A 26,865-nucleotide genomic window follows, 5' to 3' on the forward strand; every position below is an offset into this window, starting at 1 on the left:
TGTCTTTAAAGTGCCTGGAAAAGACCTGCCTTATTTGAGTTGCTGTATCAGTTATTTTTCATTTAATCCCCACCCCCGGGAGCCTCAGGCTCTGTCTTTCTCAGCCTTGGGTGAGTTTCTCTACATGTCTTGCTTCACCTGTGATCGTGGCCTCTGAATTGGTCCCCTGCCTCTGACCAGGCCTCCTCCAATCCCCCCGCAGCCCCCAGAGGGGCTTTCCCACCATGCACGTCTGCCCGTGGTGCTCCACTGCTCTGAGCCCTGCGGGAGCTCCCAAGTGCCCTGAGGATAAAGTTCGAACCCTTAGCCTGGTCTTCTCAGAGTCTGATCTGGTTGCCACCTCCCGCTGTGTCCTTCCTCACTTCTCCCACCCCCCTACACACACCACCCTCACACCAAACATGTACATACCACACATACACACGCATGTACACAGCATAATACACCACACACATGCACATACACCAGACATACCCCCTGTACACGCCCCACATAACATGCACACATCACACTCACCACTCACACCCCACATGTGTGCACACAGATTCAGCCACAAGGGATGTTTGTTCACCAAGCACGCACTGCCTGAGGAAGTGTCCCAGCTTCTGGGTACTCAGCCTGGCGTTCTCTTCCTTGCCTTTTCTGAGCTCAAATTCTCCCAATGCTGTATGACCCAGCTCACACGTCAGCCCTTCCTGGACACCTCCAGTGGCCCCTGTCCTGTGAGAGGGAGCGGCCCTCTTGTGCTGTGCGGGGCTCTCTTCTCAGCCCGTCTGTGAGAAAGTGCTCCAGGGCCGGTCTGCCAGCCACACGGGCTGGGCCCTGGGAGGACAGGGCCATAGCAAGAATCCCAGCCCCACCCCTGCCCCCCCGCACCCAAGGGAGCCTAGAGTAGAGTGGGCCTGGAGACTAGGGAAGTGGTTACAGGTTTAGGGTCTGGAGTCAGGCTGCCTTGGATTGAAACCCAGATCTGTGGCTGCTTTTTTCCAACTGTGCGTCCTTGGGTTGGTCAGTCTCTCTGCCTGTAGGTCATGCTGTTGGGGTTCAGTGAGATGCCACACATACGGCTGGCATGCCTGCTTGCTCACCGGGTGCACCCAGAGGCTGGGCCAGGGCCGGCCTTAGAGTCGGGGCTCAGTGAGTGATGACTCTAGCACTTTGTTGGGAGGTGGTCTCTCCAAAGAGAAGCTCCCAGAGCACAGGCTGCATCTTGGGCCTTTTCTCAGGTCCTGGTCCAGGCCTTTGCACCCAGTGGGGGCTCCCCCATGGGTCCTGGGGGAGGCTGAGGGACAGCAGGACTGTAGTCCCAACAGGCTTTGCCCAAGCTCTGCCCCTTGCCCTCTGCCCTCAGGCTGAGCGAGTGCCGCTTCAAGCCAGAGCACATGCCCAGACTGGCTGCCAGCCTGAACCAGGCCCTGCAGCTGGCGGAGCTCACGTGAGTGACTGGGCCCAGCCCATGGGGGCAGTTGAGGGGTGGGGGCTCCCTGCCAGAACGACCTCTGTCCACAGGCTGACCTGGTGTTTCCCGGGCCTGGAGCAGCTGATTGTCCTCCTGGGTCTGCTAACGTGGCCGACAGGGGTGCTCACTCTCAGGTATCGCCTGCCCGTGACTCTGGGAGGGGGCTGTGGTAGGAATGGAGGGCAGAAGTGGGCTCTGAAGAAGGGTTTCCCCCAAGGTCACAGTCTTAGCCATTTCCTGCATCCAGAACCCTGCCATCTGGATACAGAGCCCCCCACCCCCCATTAGTCCCAGAAACCCCTTCAGCTGTAGAACAGCTCCCCCACCCCCTGCCCAAGGTAGGACTTGTACTTGAGGACTTCAGGAAAAAAGGAAACTTAAAAGGACGTCCGGGGACTTCCCGTACTTCCTCTGTAGGGGCACAGGTTTGATCCCTGGTTAGGATACTAAGATCCCGCATGCCCCACCACATGGCCATAAAAATGAAAGACCCCCCCAGCCAAGGTCAGAAGTAACATGTAACAAATATGTTCACTCTGATCTTTTGAAAACTTTCAGAAAAACAAAGATTCCAAAAAGGAGAAAAGCAATTTTGAAAACTCATCGCCTAGGTTTGACAGTTCATGTTTTTTCCATATTTGCTTTGTATTTTTTAGCCAAGTTATTGATCTCATAAACTATCACACCAAAAGAGTTCACTGCAAGTCTTTAAAAAACAAGGACATTTTCTACATAACCACAGCTGAACTAGGACCCCTACAAAAATGAGTAGCAAGTCCTTAGTGTCAGGTATTAGCCAAGCCAGACTGAAATTTCCCACTGCCCCTATATGGCACAGCTGGCTCTTTGGATCCAGGATCCAAAGGTCCACATTTTTGTGGCAAAAAGGTGACAGCTCTTTGGACTTTTTTAATGGGTGATCTGTCCTTGGGGACTTCAGGAAAAAAAGGAGACTTCGACACCCAGGCACTTCCCCAGTGGTCCAGTTCTGGTGAGAAAACCGGTCCCCTGGGCCACTTTCTGGCTCTGTCTGGTGCTTCCTTGTGAGGTCATTGAGTTTGTTCCTCTGAACCCCTGACTTTCCTAGAACTGGAAAGGCTCCATGAGATTCAGTTACATATTTGTGTCCCAAAATACCTACTTGGTAGCCAAGGCTGTGCACTTCCCAACGCCGCTGGTGATGAGACACATGAAGTCTGGTTGTTCCCCAGCGTGACATTTTTAAAGATCCTGGTAGAATACGCATAACAAAGTTACCATCGTAACCATTTTTAAGTGTACAGTTCAGTAGTGTTAAGTAACATTCACGTTGTACAGCCAAAACACTTCATGAAAGCTGAAACTCACTGCCCGTTAAGGCCCCCACTGGGCCTCCCCCCCCAACCCCTGGCAGCCACCTTTCTACTCTGCTTTTATGGGTCCGACCCCTCTCCGTGCCATAACCAAGTGGAATCATACAGTATTTGTCTTTTTGTGATGGGTCTGTTTCACTTAGCACAGTACCCTCAGGGTTCATCTTTACATACCTTCTCCCTTTCTGTGTAAGGCTGAATAATATTCCACCATGTGTATAAGCCACATTCATTTACCCTTTCATTTTTTACCCATTCATCCATCCGTGGCCATGTGGGTGGCTTCCACCTGTCGGCTGTTGTGAATATGCTGCTCTGATGTATCTGTACACGTATCTCTTTGCGTCTCTGCTTTCCGTTCTTTGGGGTATATACCCAGGAGCACTGGATCGCCCCAAATAATATTTTTACTTAAAACTTGCCTTACTCTAAAAATAGTATGTACTCATAGAAGTTTGTGGAAAATCCAGAAGAACATAAGAAAATAGTACTTTGAAAGAAAAATTCAGCATAACTTTAAAAGCAGCAATATTTTAAATCTCTTTTTTCCTTCTTCTAAATTAATCCATGCACATTGTAGAAAGTTCAGAAAATATTGACAACTACAAAAGAAAACCAGGAGAATTCTGCAATTGTACCATCACCATTAACATTTAATATATTTTTCTCATAGCTCTATCTCCCTCCTCCTCACCATATATGTTTCTATATATATTTTCCCTTTTTTGAAATACTAAATTGGGATTATGTCTTATATATAATCTAATTTCCTTATCTTTGCAACGTGATGTTATATAGACTTTTTGTAAACCTAAAAGTACTATTAAAAAAAAATTTCTCTTTGAACTGTTGGAACAAGGATGTTAATTTTCTGTTTTATGCTTATGCCCAGTTTTTAATTTTATTGTTATTCAGCAAAACCCAAAAAGGCTCTAGCCACCCCTCGCCAACCCTTAGTACTCTCCTCGCCTCCCACATTAACCTTGGGGGAACCTTTGCCCCCCAAGGGACACCTCTGTATCCACCTCTGTGTCTGCCCTGGTAGTTTAGACGGTAAAGAATCTGCCTACAGTGCAGGAGACCTGGGTTTGATCCCTGGCTTGGGAAGCTCCCCTGAGGAGGGCATGGCACCCCACTCCAGCACTCTTGCCTGGAGAATCCCATGGGCGGAGGAGCCTGGCGGGCTACAGCCCACGGGGTTGCAGAGTCAGACACGGCTGAGCGACTGTCACTGTCACCTCTCTGACAGGGTGGAAGAGCCATGGGTGGGCAGAGCCAGGGTGCTCAAGCTGCTGGAAGTCTGTGCCCAGGCCTCAGGCAACATCACTGAAATAAGGTAAGTCCAGGAAGGCGGCCCCTCAGACTCTTTCATCGTTTCATGACCACTGGGGTCATCCCTTATGTAGCCATTGGTCTCTTGTCCTGTGGTGTCATAGCTGGGTCCCCAGTGGGTTCCCTGGGTCCCCAAGATGGCAGGAGCTCCTGGGACCTATGTGAGGGGCTACACGTATTTGTGGGGCTCCCACATGGCTCAGCGGTAAAGAATCTTCCTGCCAATGCAGGAGACTTGGTTTCAATCTCTGGGCTGAGAAGATCCCCTGGAGAAGGAAATGGCAACCCACTGGAGTATTCTTGCCTGAAGAATCCCATAGACAGAGGAGTGTGATGGGCTACAGTCATGGGATCACAAAAGAGTCGGACACAACTTAGCGACTAAACAACATTGCCACACATGCTTGCTGGGACTTGTGCAGTAGGTAGGCAGCAGTGCTGGAGAGAGGAAGGCAACCCTAGATCCAAGACAATGGGCTGTTAGGTCCCAGATGGACACTGCCGGGAGTCCATGCTGGTTGTCTGGAAGTGGCCCCTGGTGACAGCCACACACACCATGGCTCTATGACCAGAGGTATCAGAATCCCATGGATTAGCCAAGAGCAAAGGCTTTGGTGTCCCGTTGATCTACGTCTGGATCCCCACTGGGTCTGGGAGCTGTCAGCTGAGTGGCCCAGGCCCAGCACAGCCTACAGGGGAAGCTCCTGTGAACCTCACGCTGACCATCCCTTCCCTCCTCAGCATCTCCGAGACCCAGCAACAGCTCTGTATCCAACTGGAATTTCCCCATCAGGAGAACCCAGAAGCCGTGGCCCTCAGGTGGGACCCAGTACCTGGAACCCCAAGAAAGAGGTTGAATGGTGATGGGAAGGGAGAGGAGGGACAATGCCGCTTCTTACCAATATTTCTCATACCCCTACTCAGAATCCTTTGATGCCTAAAGTCTCTCCAAGGCCTGTGAGACCTGGCCTGACCTGCCTCTCCATGCTGTCCATCCCCACCCCAAAGCCTGGTCTTGGCTCCAGCCATCCCCGCTAGCTTTCAGTCCTCAAACACCACCTTTCTCCCTTTGACTTCAGGGCCTTTGCACAGGCTGTTCCCCCCAATTCAGCATGTTCTCTCCTCTCTTTCCTTCTTCATCCTTCTTCACCTGGCTAACTCAGTCCCATCCTTCAGGCTTTGGCTTGAATGCCACCATCTCAGGGAGGTCCCTGCAACCACCCAGACTTAGTCAAGTCCTCCCTTTATCCATTCTTATAGATGCCTGGGCTCACAGCTCCTCCAATCCATATAGCACATTCATGGAAACTAAAATGTCACCTCTTTGGGGTGAGTGCAGCCCTGCATGTGTACACTGTGAGGCATAGACCATGCCTGGATCTCAGCCCCGACTCACTTCCTTGGTTGGACCCCCTCATGCAGTGAACAACCTGCACAGCCGTGCCAGGCCCCCCATCTGGACCTCTCCTTCACAGTACTTCCCACAGTCAACTGGCAAATTGTGGGACTCTCTTTGATTAGCATTTATTTACCACCTTCAGACACACTCCTTGCAGGCAGGGACTGAGTCCTCAATACTGACCCAGGTGTTTACGGATTGCTGCTTCCCTCTCCACCTCCAGGCTGGCCCACTGTGACCTGGGAACCCACCAAAACCTCCTTGCCAGGCAGCTGATGGAGACGTGTGCCCGGCTGCGGCAGCTCAGGTCAGTACCCTGAGACACTGAGGCCCTGAGTTCTCTGGTTGACCCCAGTGCCTGCTTCAGGCCACAGGTGAGAGGTTGGCCAGCACAGGATGGGGGTGAACAGAGCCTGGGGCCATGCTAACCCCGGCATTCTGGCTTCTCTCATTGGGCCAGCTGGGGAGAGCCCCAGGGTGGCAGAGGGGAGTCCTGCCCCATTGGGAGCTCCTTGGTGGGGCCTTTCCCCTCTCTTGGCCTTCCCATCCCTATGTTGATCCCTGAAGTGTGTTCAGCCTGAAATCCTCTGGAATATGCTTGGACCTTTCCAGCTTGTCCCAGGTGAACCTCTGCGATGCCAGCTCTCTGCTGCTGCAAAGCCTCCTGCTGTCCCTCTCTGAGCTGAAGAACTTCCGGTACGTGGACAAGACATTCACTTGGGAACACCTCTTTCATCCCCCACCCCCATGCTTCCTGTCCCCTCCAACCCTGGGCTCAAAGGAGCTCCGTGTCCCCGTCCCACTCAGCCCTGGAGATGATGCCCAGGTGCACAGTCATCAACGTGGCCACGTGGCGAGGAGCAGGGCCTTGTCAGTGCTCTTTCTTTTCTTTTCTTTATTATTTCAAAACAATTGCAAACTCATAGAAACTCTGCAAGAAGACTGAGAAGAAGCTCTGTAGGCCCTTTTCCCAACTTCACCTTCCATCATTATTTTCTCATGTTTGCTCTTTTCTTCCCCCCCTCCTTCCTCACCCCTCCCCTCTCTCCTCCCTGCCCCAACTTTCTTTTTCTGAACCATTTGAAAGTAAGTTGCATAGTCATGCCTCTTGACCCCTAATATTTCAGTAAATTTCCTAAGAGAAAGAACATTCTCTCCCCTAATCCAGTAAAAGTATGAAATTCAGGCAATTCAACATTGATACCCTACTGTTACCTAAACTACAGTTCATATTCCAATTTTGCAAATTTGTCCCAGTAATGTTTATTGCTTTTTTTTTCCCCCCAGTCCCAGATTCCATCCAGGATCACACAGTGCGTTTAGTTGTCATCTCTCTTTAGTCCCCTTCAATTAGGAACGTGTCCTCAACCCGTTTTTTTGTTTCGTGATCCTGTCATGACATTTCTACGCCAGTTATGAGTGTTTTGTATCAGAATGCCCTGGTGCTTGGGTTTCTCCGCTGTTTCCTCCTGCTTCGATTCCTGCGTCTGGGGCAGGAATATCACAGAGGTGCTGCTGTGCTCTTCCCAGGAACACATCACGTGTGCCACATTGGGAAGCTCATGATGTCTGCTTGTCTCCTTACCCGTGATGTTACCTGTGATCGCCTGGTTAAGGCGGGGTGTCTGCCAGGTTTCTTCACTTGCAAAGCTACTGTTTTCCCTTTTGTAATTAACCAAGTAGGTTAAGGTCTGGTAGGAAGACACTTGAAGACAATGTAAATATCCAGTTCTCCCTCAAACTTTCACTCACAAATTTTGGCAACCATTGATCATTCCTGCCTGAATCAAATATCAGTATGATGGTTGCAAAATGGGGCTTTTCTAACTGTCAGTTCTCTTTTAAACCAACTGCATCAGGGGAAATTCTCCTTTTGGTGCCACTGTGCCTTTAAACACCCTCTCCAGTACTTGCTATGCTCTTTTGTTGTTTAAAAATAAAATAAAGATGCAGGGCTCGTGGGAAATGAGGTTAATGGCACCCCACTCCAGTACTCTTGCCTGGAGAATCCCATGGACGGAGGAGCCTGGTAGGCTGCAGCCCATGGGGTCGCTAAGAGTCGGGCACGACTGAGCGACTTCACTTTCGCTTTTCACTTTAATGCACTGGAGAAGGAAATGGCAACCCACTCCAGTGTTCTTGCCTGGAGAATCCCAGGGACGGGGGAGCCTGGTGGGCTGCAGTCTGTGGGGTCGCACAGAGTCAGACACGACTGAAGTGACTTAGCAGCAGCAGCTAGAGTTTACAAGTGATGCCTGATTATGGCAGACATTGTGAAGCTGCTACCTGAATGACTGGTTTAAGGAACTATTCAACTAGTCTGTGTTCCTGCCTCCAACCTGTATCTTGACTTAATGATTGCCTGATGGGAGAGGTTTATGAAGGGAAGGTGGGTCCCCTCCCACTGCCCCAGGAACCACTCCCCACCCCCACCTCCCTGCCCTCTGCCACTACTATCCAAGAGCTCCCAGACCCAGAGCTCCTCCCTGACCTGCTGCCTTTTGACCTCCACCAGGCTGACCTACAGCTGTGTGAGCTCCAAGGGGCTAGCCCACCTGGCATCTGGTCTGAGCCATTGTCACCTTCTGGAGGAGCTGGAGTGAGTCACAGATTGGAAGGGTCTGGGAACCCAGCTGAGGGAAGGGGTGGAGAGGACAGTTGGGCCTTTGCTGAAGTGGGTGGTGGGAATTCAGACTATTACTTTTTTCCCTGATGAAGGCCAGCAACTCTGAGTGTGGTTTAGGGAAGGCTGAGTGCTGCGTTCTTGGTCCTGACTTTATCAGTCTCTCAGCGTGACCTTGAACGAGTAACTGTGCCTCTTTAGACTTGGACTAGACTTAGACTAGAGTAGACCTACAGCCTCATCTGTAAACTGGGGCTCATCACCTTTCTCTATCTAGAGTGGTGTTGGGTACAGAGAGAGCTTAGGGGCAGAAGGGATCACTGAATGTGTGTGTGTGTACGTGTCCCTTGTCCCTGGCTTCCTCTGGTACAGCCATCATCCAGAGCATCCTTTCTCAGGTGGGTCAGCTATGACTACAATGCGCCCCTCCTTGGGGACCCCTGAGCCTGACCCTTGGGGCTAGGAATGCCCCCATGGAGCCTGGATAGGAAGCGTGGTCTGGGGCCTGCAGACCCAGAGCTAGTCTCCTAGGGGTGACTCAGAGGGTGTGGAGGCGCTGATGAGACAGCTCAGCTCCAGGGGCTGGGCAGGCTTTTCTAACCCTTATCTCATGCTTGGTCCCCTCCAGCTTGTCTAACAATCAACTTGGAGACGAGGGCACCAAGGTGTTGTTGGGGGCCCTTGAGGGCAAGTGCAGGCTGAAGAGGCTTGAGTAAGTGGTGGTGGTTAATGGGGGTGGGGGCAGGGGTCTTGGGAGCATGCCTCAAAACTGTTGTATCTCTTATGAACACGACTGTCACTGTCCTGGATGGACCCAGGTGAGCTGAACGCCCTCCCTTTTTACTTCCTTACCTGGCTCTTGAGTGTTAACTAAAATACCAGCTCATAAGAAACAGAACACCCACTCAAAGCAACCCAACCCAGAACTATATTAACTCATGTCATGGAAAATGACAAGGCAACTGACTTCAGGCTTGGCTGGATCCAGGTTCTGTATTTGTTCCTCTTTTTCTTTCTTTCTGTCTCCCCACCTTGGCTTCATCCTCATCTGTAAAACGGAGATGACTGTGTATCACATTATCTCTACATGGCCCTTAATATGTGCTTGCTTACCAATCAGTAGTCTGAGTCCAGTGTGATTCAGAGCATAGAACTGCTGCCTGAATGACCTTAATCATTTGTACAGAGAACCAGCATTTGAATTTCCCAGTGCAGGTTTGTTTGTACAGTTATTTGTTAAATACTACGTGGCTGTCTTGGAGATCGCTGGTCATTGCTGAGCACTCGGGGTCCACGTTGGGGACCCAAGCCCACTATGCTAAGTCCTCCTATGGCCTCCTCTCCTCTAGCCTCAGCCACCTCCCACTGGGCGGCTCCACCCTGGCTGTGCTCACTCAAGGACTAGGCCACATGACACTCCTGCAGAGCCTCCGGTGAGTGACCCCGTGGGAGTGAGTGGGGGGCATACTGCCCAGCTTTGCTGGGACCACCCGTCCAGGGGAGCCCTGGGGCACCTTCCTGAGAACCTCCATGGCTCCCGTCCTCGGGACATTCCTGTACCCTCCCAGGTCAGTGTCACAGCCTTCCACTACCCAGGTGGCTCAATGAGTAAAGAATCTGCCTGCAATGCAGGACACGTGGGTTCGGTCCCTGGGTTGGGAAGATCCCCTGGAGGAGGAAGTGGCAACCCACTCCAGTACTCTCACGTGGAGAGTCCCATGGACAGAGGAGCCTGGCGGGTGACAGTCCACAGGGCTGCAAAGAGCTGGACACGACTGAGCGACCAAGCACGCACATGCAGCCTCCTCCTGGAGAACGGCTGGAAGGGGCTGGGCCCAAGTCCTGGGGCAGCCCTCCGTGTGCAGATTCATCCTGTGTTCTTGTTTCTGATTCATGATGTGGGTGGCCTAGACTCTGCATTTCAAGCTCCCAGGGGATGCCCATTCTGGGGGCCACAGACCCCACTTTGAGCAGTGACAGTCTCGTCTCAGAGCTGATGACCTTGATATTCTACCCTGTGCCCCTGGCCACTTTGATAAACAAATAGCCCATGTTCTTTTCGTGTAGTCTTTCAAAAGAGGAGATATTGTGACTCCAAACAAACCCAAGACAGGGTAGAGCATGTAGGATATGAGCTCAGAGAGTTTGGGGGACCAGGCCATTTCACCCTAAATTAATTCACCTAAAGGAGGCTCCCTAAAAATTAGTTTGCAAAACCAAAGACAGCAAAACAACCCTCAGACTAATACTTTGCGTCAGCTGTTTTTGTTTGGTTCCCCACGGTCCCTCCCATCCCCACCTTCCCTCCTTTACCCCCACCCTCACCCCCTGCTACTCAACAGAGGCAGGGTGTGGTCAAGTGCAGAAAAGACCATAAATTGACTGGGTTTAAGGAAAAGCCCACTATTTGTATAGATTAGAGCAGGGTGAGTTGTGAGAGACACGTGATATTGACATTCAGCCGGGCTGGCCTGAAGATCCCCCACTCGGGTGCTGAGGTGAAGCCTGGCCAAACCAAAAAATGAGGCTACTGTTCCAGGCCAATGGCTCTGGGCTTCCATTTCCACCTTGCCTGTGAGTCCCTGGGAGTCTTTGGCCCATCACAGCTCCTCCCTGGGCCTCTGATTTCTTGTCTGGATATTGGGTACAGTCTGCCCACCTTGCCCATCCCCATCCCTTGAAAGTTTTGTGACTGGTGTATGAGTTCTTGGATGTGTAAAGGCTTTGCAAACTGTAGAGCGCTGAGCACAGCACTTGCAAATGCCTTTACTCCTGACTGAGGCCTGCTTCTCCAGTCTGAGCAGGAGCAACATCGATGATGTCGGCTGCTGCCACCTTTCAAAGGCTCTCAGAGCTGCCACCAGCTTGGAGGAGCTGAGGTGAGTTGCCTGTCCCTCCCCCAGACCCAAGACAACTTTGGCAGGGCAAGGTGACAAAAGTAAGGGGCTCTTTGAGGACACTCTTCACTTCTTAGTCTTGTCCCCTTCACCCACTTCTATGCTGCATAACCCCAGACCCAGGATCTTGGGAGACCCAAAGATAGGATATAGGATATTGATTGCAGCAAGAAGGATTTAGGTCAGACACCAGGGGGATCATCCTAAACAGAAGACAAGAGTTTGGAATCCTCACCCATCACAGGGTGAGGGGACTTACCATCATGGCTTGAAGCCCTTCTCTAGACTCCAGCCTCCTCTTCTGGGATGGAGACAAGATGGGTGGTGGGCTGACACTTCCGGTTCTCCTGCTGTTTTCTCCCCAAGCTTGAGCCACAACCAGATCGGAAACACCGGTGCCCAGGACTTAGCTGCTGTCCTGCCGGGGCTCCCTGAGCTCAGGAAGATAGAGTGAGTGGCCAGCCCTCCAGACAAGGGCCCTCGGCAACCACGCTATGGTCTGGGGAGACTGTGGCTTCCCCCCCTAACCCTGGTGTTCAGGCAGTGGGGCTGGTTACCTCCTGACACTGCTGATTCGGGGACCTTGAGCCAGCCCAGCCCCTGCTCCTCTCTGGGTCTCTCTGCCTCATCAGTGGGTGGTGGGGGTGCTATGGGTGGTGGGGGGCCCAGCGGATGTGGTGGGGTGAGGCATAAGGGAGTCGAGAGTCTGACATCTGCCCCTCTTCAGCCTCTCAGCGAATGGCATTGGCCCAGCAGGGGGAGCACGGTTGGCAGAATCTCTCACCCTTTGCAGGCACCTCGAGGAGCTGATGTGAGTGTCTGCCCGGGTGGGCTGCCCTCTGCCCTCTGTGTCCTTGTGGCCCACCTGGTACTTGGGTCCCCCACTAGGCACAGGGCAGGGGTCTGGAGTGGGCCAGCCTGGTGCTCAATTTCATCCCTTCTCTTTTTCCAGGCTTGGCTGCAATGCCCTGGAAGACTGCACAGCCCTGGGTCTGGCCAAGGGGCTGCCCCGGCACCTGAGAGTCCTGCAGTGAGTGGCCCCTGTCTGTGGTGTGTGCAGGGTTAGCGGAAAGCCCCCCCTACCCCAGCCAGGAGCACTAGGGGGTCAAGGCCCCATCGCTGAACGGCCATGCCGTAGGAGAAACTGGGATGTGTCCTGGGCTAACTGCCCTACCTCTGAGGCCGGGAAATTAGGGGACCCAGCTAGTCTGGGTTCAGCCACCAGCTTTTGGCCAAGCCCCTGCCCTTTCTGAGTCTCAGTTTCCTCGTCTGTAAAAGAAGAACAAGGATCCCAGCTTGGTGTCCCTGTGAGCCAATCTCCGAGGGTAAAGGAGGAAGTGTCAGCAAAGGGCTATGCAGGAGCAAAGCACCCCGTAGCATGGCCTCGGCACTTTACAGTTTATGTCCAGGGTCTTATCTGAGCCCTCTGAGACCGCGATTTCTACCGGCTCCATTTTCCAGGCAAGGGAACTAAAGCCAGGAGAAGTATGGAAAGCTTACCCTATTGCCCTATTCATACGTGGAGGAGCCAGGCCTTGAACTTGGGATCTCAGATCCCAAAGCCAGGGCCCCTTCATACCCCGCTATGTCCTGTGTGGGGCTGGGGGGGGGGGCGCGGGGGGGGGGGTTGGGGTGGCAGTTACCCAGAGAGGGTCTAAGGTGTGGCAGTGCAGCCTGATACAGGCTGAGGCTGGGGGGATCCAGCCCCTCCCAACCCCCATACCTGCCCCTCCAGGCTGCCCTCACCCCTTCCCTTTCCCCAGCCTGCCATCCAGCCATCTGAGCCCAGAGGGGGTGCTGAGTCTGGGCCAGGCCCTGGATGGATGCCCACATGTGGAAGAGATCAGGTGAGTAGGGGCCCTGGAACCTGGGCAGGGGGACAGGCCGGGAGGGTCTGGGGCTTCCGCTCACGGCTGTCTCCCCTGCCTTGCAGCTTGGCAGAGAACAGCCTGGCCGGAGGGGTCCCGCGTTTCCATCAGGGGCTCCCAGTGCTCCGGCAGCTTGAGTAAGTAGCCTGCTCTGACCAGCTGGGGTGCTGTGGCAGGCAGCCCTTCTTTGGCTAAGCTTGACACCTGGGAAGGCTTTCGAAGTGACAGAGACCTCAGGTATGGGGGGAGCCTGGGACAAAAAAGAGGGGGCACTTTCTTAAGACTCCCAGCATGTCCCAGCCCCTAGCCACTCTACTCCCTCCTGCTCTGATTGCAGGCTGGGGCACCCCTGACTCAGATACCTCCATCCCATCCCCTTCTTCTCTCCAGCCTGGTGTCGTGTGAGATTGACAACCAGGCCGCCAAGCCCCTCGCTGCCAGCTTTGTGCTCTGTCCGGCCCTGGAAAATATCACGTGAGTGCTTGGGGGGCTAGCCCGGAGCTGGGAAGAGCAGCCACCTGGGGGCCTGGTTCCTTCCTCCTTGGAGGCCTTCTGGTCTTACATGGGGAAGGTCATTCTTGCTCAAACCTCCTCTCGAAGAACTTTTAACACTTGAGCTGCAAGTGTTGTTGGTCTAAGTTGCCGAAGGTCCCCAACCTCTTTGGCACCAGAGACCAATTTTCTGGAAGACAAGTTTTCCATGGACTATGGGGGTTGGGGGGAATGGTTTCAGGATGATTCAAGCACCTTACATGTATTGTACACTTTATTTCTATTATGATATCAGCTCCACCTCATATCATCAGGCATTAGATCCCAGAGGCTGGGGACCCCTGCTCTAAGCCATTCAGCCTCTTCCCCAGCTAAGGAGGGTGGGAGGGAAGGTGGACCAGGTGGAGATGAGCTGGATGGTCAGGACCATTGCCCCTGACTCTCCCTTTGGGAGGCGCCTGGATGGACCACCCCATCTGGCGGATGGAGTCTTGATTTTCAAACCACCTGTTGGTAGTGAAGAGTGGCTGGAACCAGCAGGCCCCCTGACCTGCCCCCTGATTGTGTCCACCTCTCTCTTGGCAATCAGAGGTGCTTGGACCTTGGGGCCTGGCAGTATTGCCTCAGAGATAAACTAGACTGCCAGGACCAACCTGGACCCCTGAGCATACCAGAAGAAAATGTGATTTCCTTAAGTACAGGATATATATAATTTTATAAGATTTTAGGTTTGCGTCCTGAAGATTTTAATTCTTCTCATTACTTTATACAACAAAGAGAAAGTCTCAGATCAGTGCTCACTCACCCAACATGGGTGATTGCCCCTTTTTAGTCAGCAGGGGGGCAGACCACAGGGTCAGCACTTTAGGAAGGACACAGGTTCCAGTTAGGAGTGAATGCCATTGTTTGCCCTGTTGTATCCTTGTAACTACTTTCTGGTTAGGGTCCCCAACACAGGCTTCTCATTCATAGTAGTGATAGATGTTTCTGAATATGAATTTCTTAAAGTGAATAAAAGAGGGCATAGAGGACTGATTTAAAGAAAAATGTGAAATAATAATACAGGTGGTGGTGCATGGACGTGGCAAAGTCAGGAGGGAGGCCTGTGCATGGTGGAAGTTTAGATCCTGACGTTTCCACAGTCGCGTGTCCTGAACTCTCAGGACAGCCGGCTCCTAAGCTGTCTGGGTTCCTGTGGGATGACCAGCTCGGGAAGGGGGCTGGGGGGAGTAGGGAGGAGCCCTCTGTGCCTAGTACAGTCTTCAGGGAGGGCACACAGGTCCCCATCAGGCACCTCTCTGGTGCCTGCACAGCAGCCCCCAGCCCTCCCCACTGCCGCCTTGTCTCTCCCTCTCGGCTCTCCTGCTGCTGACTTTTGGACCCCTCCCTACCCTGCAGGCTGTCCTGGAATCTGCTCGGGGATGAGGCAGCTGCTGAGCTGGCCCGGGTCCTGCCGCAGATGGGCCGGCTAAAGAGAGTGGAGTATGATGGGCACATCTGGGGAAGCCAGAAGGGAATGGGAGGACCAAAGGGGGCCCTGTGTCCTGGGGAAAGCCAGGAGGCCACTGGGTCAGGCCCCTGCCTCCAGGAAGCCCTCCTGGACTTCCCCACTTTGTCCATTAGCTCTCCTGGGTCCCAGTCTTCAGCCTTCCCACTGGACTGTTGAATGTTGAGTTCTCTAAGCAGAATTGTGGGGAGCCTATGTTCCCCAACCTTGTCCTGGGGAAGAGACATAGGGAAACCCCCTAGGCCATCCCCTCCCCATCTCATCTCAATCTCTTTCCCTTTGTTGTCCATCTGGAAGCCTGGAGAAAAATCGGATCACAGCTTATGGAGCCTGGCTCCTGGTTGAAGGGCTGGCACAGGGATCTGGCATCCAAGTCATTCGGTAACAGGGCTTGTGGAGGCAGAGATGGTGGGGGTGGGGTGAGCACACCAGCCCTGCAATGTAAGAGGACTTCCTGTAGGAGGAGGCAGGACCTGGGTTGGGGATTATTTAAGGAGACTTGGACCCACTCATCAGGGATTTGGCAGCAAACAGACCCAGATCAAACCCCAGCTCTGTCAGTTAACAACTGTGCAATTTCACATCAATAACTCAACGTCTTTGAATCTCAGTTTCCTTATTTGTAAAATGGCAATAGTGATAGTATCTACGTCAGAGCACTGCTCTGCAGACTAAACGATCAGATTAAGCCCCGAGCACAATGCCAGGTACATGGTAAGCATATAACATGGTAGCTGTAATCAGGGCCAGCTGTATAGGTTGTGTACTGCACCAGGGCACAGCATCTAAGGGACACCATTCACATAGTAGAAGTATTACATTTCTAGTGGTAGTGAGGTGTCTCTCTCTATAAAATTCAACATATTACGACAGTCAGACAATGGAAGTGGTGTCATAAAGAAGGGGAGCTTTTTTCTCATTTATACAATGTGTCATATGAGCACGGCTCTGGGGAAGAGGCTAGCTTCTGGGGAAGAAAGTGGAGGAGACTTCTCTAGTAATCCAGTAGTTACAGGTCCATGCTTCCACTTCAGGGGGCACAGGTTCAATCCCTGGTCCAGGAACTAAGATCCTGCATGCTGCAAAGTGCAGCAAAAAAAAGATGGAGTGGAAGAAGTTAGGTGAGCGTGGGGGATACCATCTCCCGAAGGCAGCCATGCTGGCCTTCCACCTGCTCTTGCCTGCCACCTAACTCTGACAGCAGCTCTTCCCCTTTGGGGCCTCGGTTTCCCCATCTGTAGGTAGGACAGAGGGCAGAGAGAAGAGGGTAAGTGAGCAGCGCCCAGTGCTAAGTGTCTGTCTCTGTGCCCGGCAGCCTCTGGAATAACCCCATTCCGCCGGACATGGCCCAGCATCTGCAGAACCAGGAGCCCAGGCTGGACTTTGCTTTCTTTGACAACCAGCCACAGGTCATCCCTCGGGGTACCTGATGGTGCCCTCAAGTCCCTTTGAATCCAGCCGAGTGATGCCAGTTTTCATCCACGAGGATAGAGGGCTCATGAAAAAAGCTGGCTGTCCCTGGATCAAGAGGGAGGAACACGCTTTTCCTGCAACAGTCTTCAGGGAGGACATTTTTGGTGACAAAGAGTGGAGTATGACTACCCTACATCCCTTGGGACATGCATGACCAGTCAGGAACATGAAGCACAATGAGCATGTCATGGTGTGGCGTGTGATGTGGAAGGTCACGCGTGGCAACATTCCATGTGACATTGCATGATACCTGCAATGTGGCCTGTGGGTCAATGGCATGGGTCCCGGCACTACATGTGATGGGTGGTGCGTATATGAGACGTGACAGACGTCCAGGTCTTGTGCCATGTGACTGGCCATATTCCCTCAGGCTGGTCCAAGATCTAATTTATTACTTTTTAAAGCCAAATCTGTATTTATAAATTGCATTTCCAGAGCAGCTAAACCAGGGAACGTCTTCTGCCCAGAATGGGCTGGGGAGACTGTCCGAGCACTGACAAGCCAGGGATTTAGCCATGAGGCTTCTGAATGAGTGTCTTCCTGCCTCAAGTCTCAGTTTGCTCATCTGTAAACTGGATCACCCCCTCTCCCTTAATTTCTAAGGACTTTTGGGTCGAGCCAGCATGACCTTGGACGGGCCCAGTCTGTGTGGTGTAAGGGACAAAGCTAGGCCTAAGGGTGCAGGGGGCGGGGACTGTCAAGACAGTCAAGGAAGACCGCTGGATCCAGCCACTACCTCAGCACAACCTGCACACGTGCCCAGGGGCTGCGTGCCACACCATGTCCTCGTTACTTCCAAGCGGGGCCAAGGGTGGTCCTGCTGCACTGTAAGCCTAGTTTGACCAATAAATGTGGGTGGTCTTCCAGCCTCTAGTCTCTATTCTGATGTGTTCTGCCACCTAGCCAAAGTCAGAAATGGTTCCCACCCCACCCTGGGGCCTGGAGAGCAGCCAGAACACAGAGAAACATGCTGAGATGAGCACTGGCCCGGGAGTCAGGAGACACGGGGTCAGGTCCAGACCCTGTCATGGTCTGTGATCACAGGTAAGTCACCTCCTCTCTCCAGAGCTTACCTGTCATGTCCAACTCTCTGCGACCCCACGGACTGTAGCCTGCCAGGCTCCTCTGTCCATGGAATCTCCAGGCAAAAATACTGGAGTGGGTTGCCATTTCCTCTCCAGTGGATCTTCCCAACCCAGAGATCGAACCCTGGTCTCCTACACTGCAGGCAGATTCTTTCTCATCTGAGCCACCAGGGAAGCCCGAGCTTACCTATACCATAAGGCTATTGTAAAAGCTCTTAGTGTTAAAGAGTCTTTGTTTGGCTTGCGGTATATCTACACTCTTCTCTGATTTGTCGATATTTTAAATTGGGAACTTATACCTCAAATTCGCCTTTCAGCTTCTCTTAGGTGCTAGCCCAGCATTCCTACTCAAGAGTAATCTGCTGGGGACATCTAAGGGTGTCCTTTAGATGTGGTGCACGTCCCTCAGTTTGTCACCATCCCCAGCCCTCCCCTCCCTCTTGCTACTTGCCTGGGAACTCCTGGCTAAAAGGTTTCCACAGGCAGGTGGTACATTAAGAATATGGCTTTGGAAGTCAGATGGGCATGGAATGGAATGTGACTTGACCCCTTGCCACCAGCCCTCAAGGCCAGGAGCTGATCCTTTGTGTGTGAGTAACACCCCTGGCCTCCCAGGCCTTCTGGAGGGGTCAGGGAGCAAGTACACAGAGTCCCTAGGATGAAGGAGGTATCTGTCACATACTCATTCATTACGTACCCCTTTTAGGGCTGAATGTCATATGAAGTGGAGGGGTGTCTGAAGTGGAAGGTGGAGAGCACCCCCTGTCCATCACCCACCTGTAGGTTGAACAAGCTGGTATCTGGGGAGCCTTCATCCAGAGCTGCAGTCCCTTGTGAAAAGTGGAGCAGGGAGGGTGCAGTTACTGCTGAGCCCCACTGGAGGGCAGGCTGGCCCACTGGCAAGTCCTGAGATCGCTTCAGCACTGAATCCAGAAGTTAGGTGGTGATGCTGGAGGCTGGCATGGAGTGGGGCCAGCAGCCTGGTCATGGGGGAGAAGGGTGGGCAGGTAGAAGATTCAAGAAGTTTACCTGGAAACCTTGAGCCCCAATTCAGTCTTTCCCTTCTGGGAAATGACGCCAAGGCCATCATGGTGCACCTTCACACTGAGGGGGTTTGTACTGCCTTCTCTTGTCTAAGACTGGAGGATGAACTCCTCAAAGCCTGAGGAGCCCTTGACCATGGAGGTCACAGCTGAGGAAGGAACAGCGTGGATCGAAAGCTCCAGGCCAGGTGGGTTGCACACCAAGCAGAACCCAGAGCTCAGAGCCACTCTTCATTTGCTGCTTGTCTTCCCTTCTTCTTTCCCCTTTGCTGGCTGCTGCTGTTAAGTCGCTTCAGTCATGTCCAACTCTGTGCGACCCCATAGATGGCAGCCCACCAGTCTCCCCCATCCCTGGGATTCTCCAGGCAAGAACACCGGAGTGGGTTGCCATTTCCTTCTCCAATGCATGAAAGTGAAAACTGCAAGTGAAGTCGTGTCCTTGTCCAAGTTCTAAACTCCAAGAAACTTGTAGCAAATGCCTGGAAATAAACCTCAGTACTGTCAGCCCTGAAGAGCTGCCCAGGCTGACGTCAAGGACCGTTACCATGCTCTTATTACTAAAAAACTTACTCTCTGGGGACTTCCCTGGTGGTCCAGTGGTTAGGAATCTTCCTTCCAATGCAGGGGGCCCAGGTTCCCTCCCTGGTTGGGGAACTAGGATCCCATATGCCATGGGGCAACTTAGCCCATGCACCACAGCTACTGAGCCCGCATGCCACAACCTAAGACCCAAAGCAGCCAAATAAATAAATATTTTTTAAATGGCCACACTTGGTTTCCTGGAGCATAGCAACTTCAGTGTTCTTGCCTGGAGAATCCCCATGGATGGAGGAGCCTGGTGGGCTGCAAGTCCATGGGGTCACAAAGAATCAGACATGACTGAGCGACCAAGCACATTCACTTGGTTTAAAAAAAAGAAACTACCTTTCCTGCAACCAACTTGTTTCAAGGCTAGGACTATCTTTCTACCCCACACTCTTTCCTTCCCAAAGTAAGCCTCAGTTTAAACAGATAAATGAAAACAGATAAAACTCAAAGAAACCTAAGGCTCTGGGCCAGTAATCAAAATGGAGCTCCATGTGCTCACTCCAGCAGCACATATACTAAAAAGATGCTCCCCGTTTCTGTGCCTGAGTCTTCTCACGAAGAATGTGACCAGGCTGGTGAGTTCCCAGGTCTAACTGCAAGGCTGGGATCAGCTCATTTTTCTACTTTGTCCCTTGGCCTCCATCCTATGGTTTTACAGACTCCCTTTCTGAAGGGAGTCGTAGAACTTAGGTCTCAGATTCTCCCAAATTGCCCCCTCCATCCTTCCCCTAAACACATGTCTGAAGTTCACGCTCCGAGCCAGTACCTCTCCAGCTGAAAAGAAAAAAAAAAAAAAAAAAAATCACCGTTATAGACACTGTCATGTGCACTGAACCATCTGAGGAGTTCATTAACGCAAATTCTGATTCAGCAGGTTTGGGGTGGGGCCTGGGATTCTGCATTTCTAAGAAGCGCCTGAGTGATGTTAGTGCTGCTGGTTGCACTGAGTAAAACCACAGACCAGTGAGTGGATCTCAAGCTGGACTGCATATTAGAATCACCTGAGGAGTTTTTAACCTCCTTTCCTAAGAATGGAGTGGTACTTCGAAAGCTCCACAGGTGATTCTGATGTGCAGCCACGTTGGCGACCCACTAGAGTATGCTGCCCCTCAGGCGAGGTAAACCTTTACATGTATGTTCCTTATCTTGTCCTGTTAGATCCTGGTGACCCTCCTTCCCCAGACGAGGACACTGAGACCCAGAGATTCTTCCTAATTTGCCCAAAGGCAGTCTAGTAAGCACTGTGTGTGAAAGCTAGTAAATGCTAGTGCCAGGAGTCAAACCTGGGTCTTTACAAACTTTTTGTTTGTTTGTTTTCTTTACAGTTTATTGAGATATAATTGACACATAGCACTGTATAAGTTTAGGACTTCCCAGGTGGCTCAGGGGTAAAGAATCTGCCTGCTAATGCAGGAGATGCAGGTTCAATCCCTGGGTCTGGAAGATCCCCTGGAGGAGGAAATGGCAACCCACTCCAGGCAACCCAATCTCTGTCCATGGGATTTCTCCAACCTGGGAAATCCCATGGACACAGGAGCCTGGTGGGCTACAGTCCATGGGGTTGCAAAGAGTCGGGCACAACTGAGCACGCATGCCCTGTATAAATTTAAAATGTATGATAAAGTGACTTATGAATACATACATTGTGAGATGATTACCATGCTAAGTTTATTAACATGCATCATTTCCTATAGATACAAACCTTTTAAAAAAATGTTTTTTCCTTGAGAGAACTCTTAGGATCTACTCTCTTAACAACTTTCAAATTTTGCGACTGAATCCCACAGGCGGTGTCCTAGTTTCTGCATCTATTTAGTGAGGGCATGAGCAAAATGAGTCAAAGCGCAAGGACCTACTTTCTCCAGGTGCTAAGATGACCTGATGGCTCATCACTGCACTCCCTCAGCTGGGGTCCGAATCCTCGGCTGGCTGCCTCTCCTGGTGAGAGTTCTGTAGGACTTCACCCTCTGGGAACTCCTCAAGGCCCATAGCCACAGTCTCAGTGACAACATCCTCCATTTTACAAATGAGGCCCAGAGACGCACAGATGTTCCCAAAGTCACACAGCAAGTATTTAGCGGAGCTCCAATTACAACTTTGGAGCATTTAAGGAGGGAGGACTTCGGGGCGGTCCTGGCTGGGGTCTGTGTGTGTTCCTCAAAGAGAAGGCCCCCTAGGAAGGCACAGGGGCTCTATGACCTGCTAGCCTTGCCTCTGGCCCTCAGCCCCACCCTTATGTGGGCAAGGCCAGGCCTGAGGGCGGTGGCCCCAGACAGAGTTGTGTGTGCCATCTGGACATATCTGGAGCTCCCTGGATGAGACCTTGCAGTGGCTGGTTTGGTAAAGCTCCCAGGGGCAGCTGGTCTTCCTCCCTCCCGCAGCCACCCCAGCGCAGCACCCCACCCCCACCCAGTGTGACCCCAGAGCTGGAGCCCTGGCCCCTCAACCCCACCTTCCGCCTTTGGAAGCCACACCTTGTTGCTCATCCCACACCAGCCCCAGCCCTGCCCTGGCTGCCCGGAAATTGACCTTTGCCCTGAGGGGGAGGTGACAGAAGAGGAACTTTCCCTAGAGAGCAAACACCAGATGGGGTCCTTGGATTGCGTCTCGGAGGCCAGAATCCTCAGTCTTCTGTGCCATAGTCCCCACCCCTGCACCCACTTGCACCCTGCAGTACAAGACCGGGGCTGGTGGGCATGTCAGGCCGATAAAGGGCAAGGCCAAGGAAGTGGGGGAGTCCTGGGCATCCTGACCCTGGAAGGAGCTATCTCTGCCTTAGAGCGACTGCAACCCTGGATCTTTAAAGTAGTAATAACAACAGGCTAGCCCTGTTGTCCAGGCCTGCCTGGTACCAGGCTAGACACCAGATACTAACTCTGTCCTTCCCTTTTACAGAGGTGGAAACTGAGGCCCAGAGGATTGAGTGATCTCACCTAGGTGGTCACTGGACAGGCTGGAATGCAAACCAGGGGCCACAACTCCGTGCCTGAGATGTAGGAGTGGGATGAGCCACACCCAACTCTCATTGAGATCCTGGAGTGGGATGTCTCTATCACTAATGTGTCTCTACATCAACCCCCTTTGTGGGCTGATGGTATTTTCTAAAGATGGTCACCATAATATCTCCCCTCCCACATGGTCTTCCTAAAGATAAAGATAATTCCTAAAACCTCCTCTCATCTAAAGGTGGGGCCTATGGAACGAGCCAGTGACTGTAGTCAAAGAGACGTTATACGAATTCCAAAGCCGAGTCCTAGAAAAGATAAGGCATAAGGCTTCCACCTGGTTCCCTTGGATACTCACACTTGGAACCCAGCCGCCACGCTATGAGGAAGCCCAGGCCACATGGAAGGGTCACAGGTAGGCGTTCCAGCCGCAGTCCCAGCTGACAGCCAGCATCGATTGCCAGATAAATGTGTAAGAAAACTTCTAGATAACTCCAGGCCCGGCCACGGCCTAACTGCAAATCTGTGAGAAATCCTGAGCAAGAACTCCCATAGTTGAGCCAGCAGGCCCCCAGAGCCCTGAGAGATGACAATGCTTGGGGTGATTTAAGAGGTAGTGTAGATTACTGGACACGCTCCATCCTCACCCTGCTTACACACACCTGAGGCCAGCCAGGGCCTCCGGCACAGGTGGTGCTGCTTCAAGTCAGTCTAATCCACGGGCCATAGGTGCACGTGGACACACACACCCTCCTATCAGCCCTTTTTAGAGAAATGGAGGCTTCCCAACTGTGCACAGAGAAGTCTCTATCAGGGCAAGAAAAGACTTCAACATTTTGTAGTAACAGCACTGTATTGTGTGTGGATCAAAGACAGACTATAGACTCCACCGTGATGGACAGTTGGCCTTAAACAACTGACCTCTATGCTCTCCTAATTCCTGACATTAAAAAAAAAAAAAGCTTTATTGAGATATAGTTCACATGCTATAACATTCACCTCTTTAAAGTATACAAGTCAATAGTTTTGAATATATCTACAGATGTGTAACCATCACTATAATTTTATAATTTTTAACTAATTAGCCTGAGCCAGGTCTTAGTTGCAGCACTCAGGATCTTTGATTTTCTTTGTGGCATGTGGGATCCTTAGTTGAAGCACAGGAATTCTTATTTGTGGGATCTAGTTCCCTGACCAGGGATGGAACCCGGGGCCCCCTGCACGCGAGTGCAGAGGCTTAGCCACTGGACCACCAGGGAAGTTCCCTTTGTACTTTTCATACAGCAGTATGATTGCCCGGGCCACGGTCTTGCCTCTGAGAGGTGAGCACCCTAAGGGAAGGGCTCTCAGCTTGGATTCACCACCATCTATCCCAGCGCCTGGCTCTTCTGCTCTGGAGCGAGGAGAGGAGAGGGACGCTAGGGGTCAGATCAATCAGGAAAGGCTTCCTGGAGGAAGAGGGGCTGCAGCTGACTCTAAGAATGACTCTGGATTGGTTTGCCCCACAGCTGGGCTGAGGGCTTTGAGGACTTTAAGGTGGAAGACAGAGGAGAGAGTTTGTAGCAAAGAAGGATGGATAGGGGAGCAAGCAGGCAGAGAACAAAGCTCAGAGCCCTGGGGCTGTTTAACAGCCGCCCTCTAAGGCTGCAAAGTGCCAGTGACTCAGAAGTGGAGGGAGGCTCGCTGGCTGCAACGTGAGTCTCCCAGTTAACCCTCGCCTGCCTGGAATGGAAAACTCACAACCCAAGTGCTCCGGGTTAACTCCAGTCCCTGAGCCCCGGAGCCAAGGGCTTTGGACGTGGACTTGAGGTCCGGAGACCTGTCCTCCACAGTTTGGTTAAATGAGGCTCCTGTCTGGAGCACTGGACTAGGGAGAGGGGCGGGGGAGCAGGCACGGAAATACTGTCGAGTGACCTGTAGCTCGAAACCCGTGCCTCTTATAGGGAAAGAAGGCCGCCGCCGAAGGATGGACTGGGCGCCAGGCTCTCAGGGGCCCGCCTAGTCGCCCTCCCGCTGCCTAGTCCCAGGCACCGTTCGAACTGTCTTTATCCCATTGTCTCTGTCAGAGAAATACGTATGTGTGGTATGTGTCATCTTCCCAGTTCCTGGCGGCGACAAGAAAACGCCGAGCTCTTTTACTAAGAAAAAAGGAAAAAAGGGGAGGAGTGGAGAGAAAACGCGGCGATCCCAGTGCTGTCAGTACAGTCCAGAACCAAACCCCGTGGTGCATCCCCCGAGGGCGCAGCGTTGAGTCCAACAGCCCTTGGGGTCGAGGCAGCAGGCGGCGCCCTACGGCCCCCCAGGCCCGGGCAGAGCCCACCCTTGGACCCTGGCGCACAGTGCAGGCAACTCGGAGGTGCCCGCAGCTCGGACTAGGCCGGCCTGGGGCGAGTGCGAGCCACCTTGCGTTCCGATCTGCGGAGTCCTAGCGGGCAACGTTAGGACCCTCGGATCCCCGCCTCGAACCCACGGGGCCCCGAGGCGCTGGGAGCCCCGAGCACCAGGGCGCGCCAGCCGCAGGGTCCGAACCACCGGAGGCGGGCGGGACAGCGCCCCCGCTCCGCCCGTGGGAGCGCTCGCCCCTCCAGGAAGCGCCCACCTCGCCTCCCATTTCCCGCCCCACGCCCGCCCCCCTCCTCGGCCGAGGGAGGAGCCCGAGCGGCAGCCAACGCCGCCGCCGCCCGCCCGCCCGGCCCGGGAGGAGGACCGGACCGCTAGCGGCTGGGAGCGCACGCGAGCTGGCCATGGCCGCAGGGGCAGCGCCCTGAGCCCGTCCCGCGCGCGCGGGCCCGGCCGAGCAGGGGAGCGCCCTGGGATGCCCCAGTGGCCCGGAGCGCAGGGAGCGGCAGCCGCGCGGTGACGGGGAGCGGCGCCCGCCGGACCCGCGGTGAGCGGGGGCCCTGGCGGGCAAAGGGGCGGGCTGGGGCCCGTGGCGCGAGGGCTCAAGTTCGGCCTGGGGACTTGGCTTCTGGAGCCAGTGGCGAGCTGGAAGGAAGCTGGGTTCGGCTTCGAGGGGCTGCGGAGCCCCAAGCCCCTGCCACGGGCTCGCATCCAGACTCCAGCGTTTCGGTGACTCAGCTCCGACCCGGCCACGCGGGGGCGCCCTGGCATCTTCCCGGACCGCGGGGGAGCCGAGGGCAGGGTGCCTGGAGAACGGAGGTGCCCTCCGGGGTCCGAGCCCAGCCGCGTCCGGACCCTCCTACCTCGCCCGAGGACCCTTGGGGGGAGGGAGGGCGTCGGGAAGGTGGAGTCCCGCCACCGTCGCAGCTGCGGAAGTCTTGGAGTCAGGCTGGCTCGCGGCACTCCTCGCCAACTTTTGCCCTGCTCCCACCCGGGCCCACCACCCCCGCCTCCGCCCGCAGCCTTTGGGACCTGCTAGAGAATCAGTTCCCTGCCGGGGAAGGGGGAGTAAAGAGAGGGAGTGGAACTGGGCAGCTTCCCAGAAGTCGGAGTGTGTTTGCAAACTAGTTTTTTTTGCAAAAGCTGTCTGGCACCTGTGTGTTTGGAACGGGGGGCGGGGCGGGGAGGGCGGAAGTGTGGGTAAAGAGCAAGACCCTTTCTTCCTTCCAGGTCCCCGTCTTCCCGCAGCGCTGTTTCTTTGAAAAGATAGAGGGCTCTGACTTTCCTCTTCCTATTCCATCCCCCAGCCTCGCTGGGCACGCCTCTTTGGGGAAGGGGCTCCTTCAGAGAGGGCTGTGATTTGCCCAGGGTCACAGGTGGAACTCAGGGCTCTGGTAGCCAGGTGGAGGTGGTGCTTGCTGTTTGGGACTCCCCCCCCCCCCCCCCCCCGGCCCTGTTACGTGTTGGGGGAAGTGACGAGGGGGCGGAGGATCTGGGAGAATTGTCCCACTGACCCTTAGTTTTTGCTCCCCTAGGGGTGTCAGTTGTCACTGAGGGATGGGGGAACTTTTTCAGTTTCTTGGGGGTACCCACAGCTTCAGTCATTGGGGAGAGAAGCCAGATTGTAACCTTCGGGAGCTGCAGCCTGCCTCTGACCAGCCCTCATGGGGAGCTGGGGAGACCTGGGTCTGAACACCTAGCCAGCAGTGGGCCCCTGGCTGAAACCTTCCCTCTGAGTCTCCAGGTCATCATCTGTAAAATGGGCGGATTGTCCACAGTCTATGCATACAGAGGCAGGGTGTAAGCATAAAGAGTGGTTTTATTGCAGTACCTTGACGTCGAGCCCAGTGAGTGGGAATGCCCCAGGCACGTGACAGAGCTGGCCCGGGTGAGAGGGGTCACCCAGGCAGTTTTCTCTGTGGAAAGAACCGTGGGCTAAGAATGGATACTCTTGGGTTCTGTCCCTCTGCCCCGTCCCTTTTTAGGTGCCTTGCCACTCCTAAGGCTTAAGGGCTTTTCCGGTGGTAAAATGAAGCAAAATATGACTCAATCCAGTTTACCGGGCTGCTGGGAGACTAGAACTGGGGGCAGGGGGCAGGTGTTCTGCAAAATTGGGTGCACTGGTGGACATGGGACCGTCCTCCCAGAGGCCATAGATTTAAAAACTCAGGGATGTAAGAAGAGGGTCGGAGAGAGATCCTCAGTTTCTGTACCAGTAAAGTAGTGAGAGCACTACTCTACACCTTCATAATCTTTTAAGGGTGATTGTATTGTTCTCGAAAGGAAGCCGTGAGGATTAAATTCCACAACAGAGGGTTCATGCGCCGGCGCGGTGGCTGGTCGGTGATAAGCGCTGGGTTAGCGTTAACCATGGTTATCATGGTTATGGGAATATTAATAAGCCTGATGTGGGTTGCTGATTTGAGGATTCCTTCTGGGATTTTGTCAGGCCAGCTCAGCTC

General features: G+C 53.5%; 2 protein-coding genes across 9 annotated transcripts in view; both read left to right on the forward strand.

Annotated features, from left to right (window-relative positions):
• Positions 1-17,268, forward strand: part of NLRC5 (NLR family CARD domain containing 5) — a 91,476-nt gene extending 74,208 nt beyond the window's left edge. Inside the window, exons 32-50 of one of the 8 annotated variants that reach the window (XM_018062026.1) lie at positions 1,352-1,435; positions 1,510-1,593; positions 4,061-4,147; positions 4,885-4,962; positions 5,766-5,849; positions 6,155-6,238; positions 8,058-8,141; positions 8,794-8,877; positions 9,515-9,598; positions 10,961-11,044; positions 11,429-11,512; positions 11,790-11,873; positions 12,015-12,092; positions 12,826-12,909; positions 12,996-13,067; positions 13,321-13,404; positions 14,821-14,904; positions 15,227-15,310; positions 16,245-17,268. In XM_018062026.1, coding sequence (XP_017917515.1) covers positions 1,352-1,435; positions 1,510-1,593; positions 4,061-4,147; positions 4,885-4,962; positions 5,766-5,849; positions 6,155-6,238; positions 8,058-8,141; positions 8,794-8,877; positions 9,515-9,598; positions 10,961-11,044; positions 11,429-11,512; positions 11,790-11,873; positions 12,015-12,092; positions 12,826-12,909; positions 12,996-13,067; positions 13,321-13,404; positions 14,821-14,904; positions 15,227-15,310; positions 16,245-16,359 — 1,606 coding nt within the window. In that variant the 3' untranslated portion in view covers positions 16,360-17,268. Of the gene's footprint in view, positions 1-1,351; positions 1,436-1,509; positions 1,594-4,060; positions 4,148-4,884; positions 4,963-5,765; positions 5,850-6,154; positions 6,239-8,057; positions 8,142-8,793; positions 8,878-9,514; positions 9,599-10,960; positions 11,045-11,428; positions 11,513-11,789; positions 11,874-12,014; positions 12,093-12,797; positions 12,910-12,995; positions 13,068-13,267; positions 13,405-14,820; positions 14,905-15,226; positions 15,311-16,244 lie in introns of those variants that run through there. The other 7 variants (XM_018062028.1, XM_018062027.1, XR_001919452.1 and 4 more) reach the window with 7 other exon arrangements.
• CPNE2 (copine 2) overlaps positions 24,701-26,865 on the forward strand; it is a 52,710-nt gene continuing 50,545 nt past the window's right edge. The window contains exon 1 of the mRNA XM_018062033.1: positions 24,701-24,950. The gene's annotated coding sequence lies outside the window, so the exon portion shown is untranslated. The remainder of the gene's footprint in view (positions 24,951-26,865) is intronic.

The sequence above is a fragment of the Capra hircus genome, chromosome 18 (assembly GCF_001704415.2).
Source record: "Capra hircus breed San Clemente chromosome 18, ASM170441v1, whole genome shotgun sequence".
In the NCBI taxonomy this organism is placed as follows: domain Eukaryota; kingdom Metazoa; phylum Chordata; class Mammalia; order Artiodactyla; family Bovidae; genus Capra; species Capra hircus.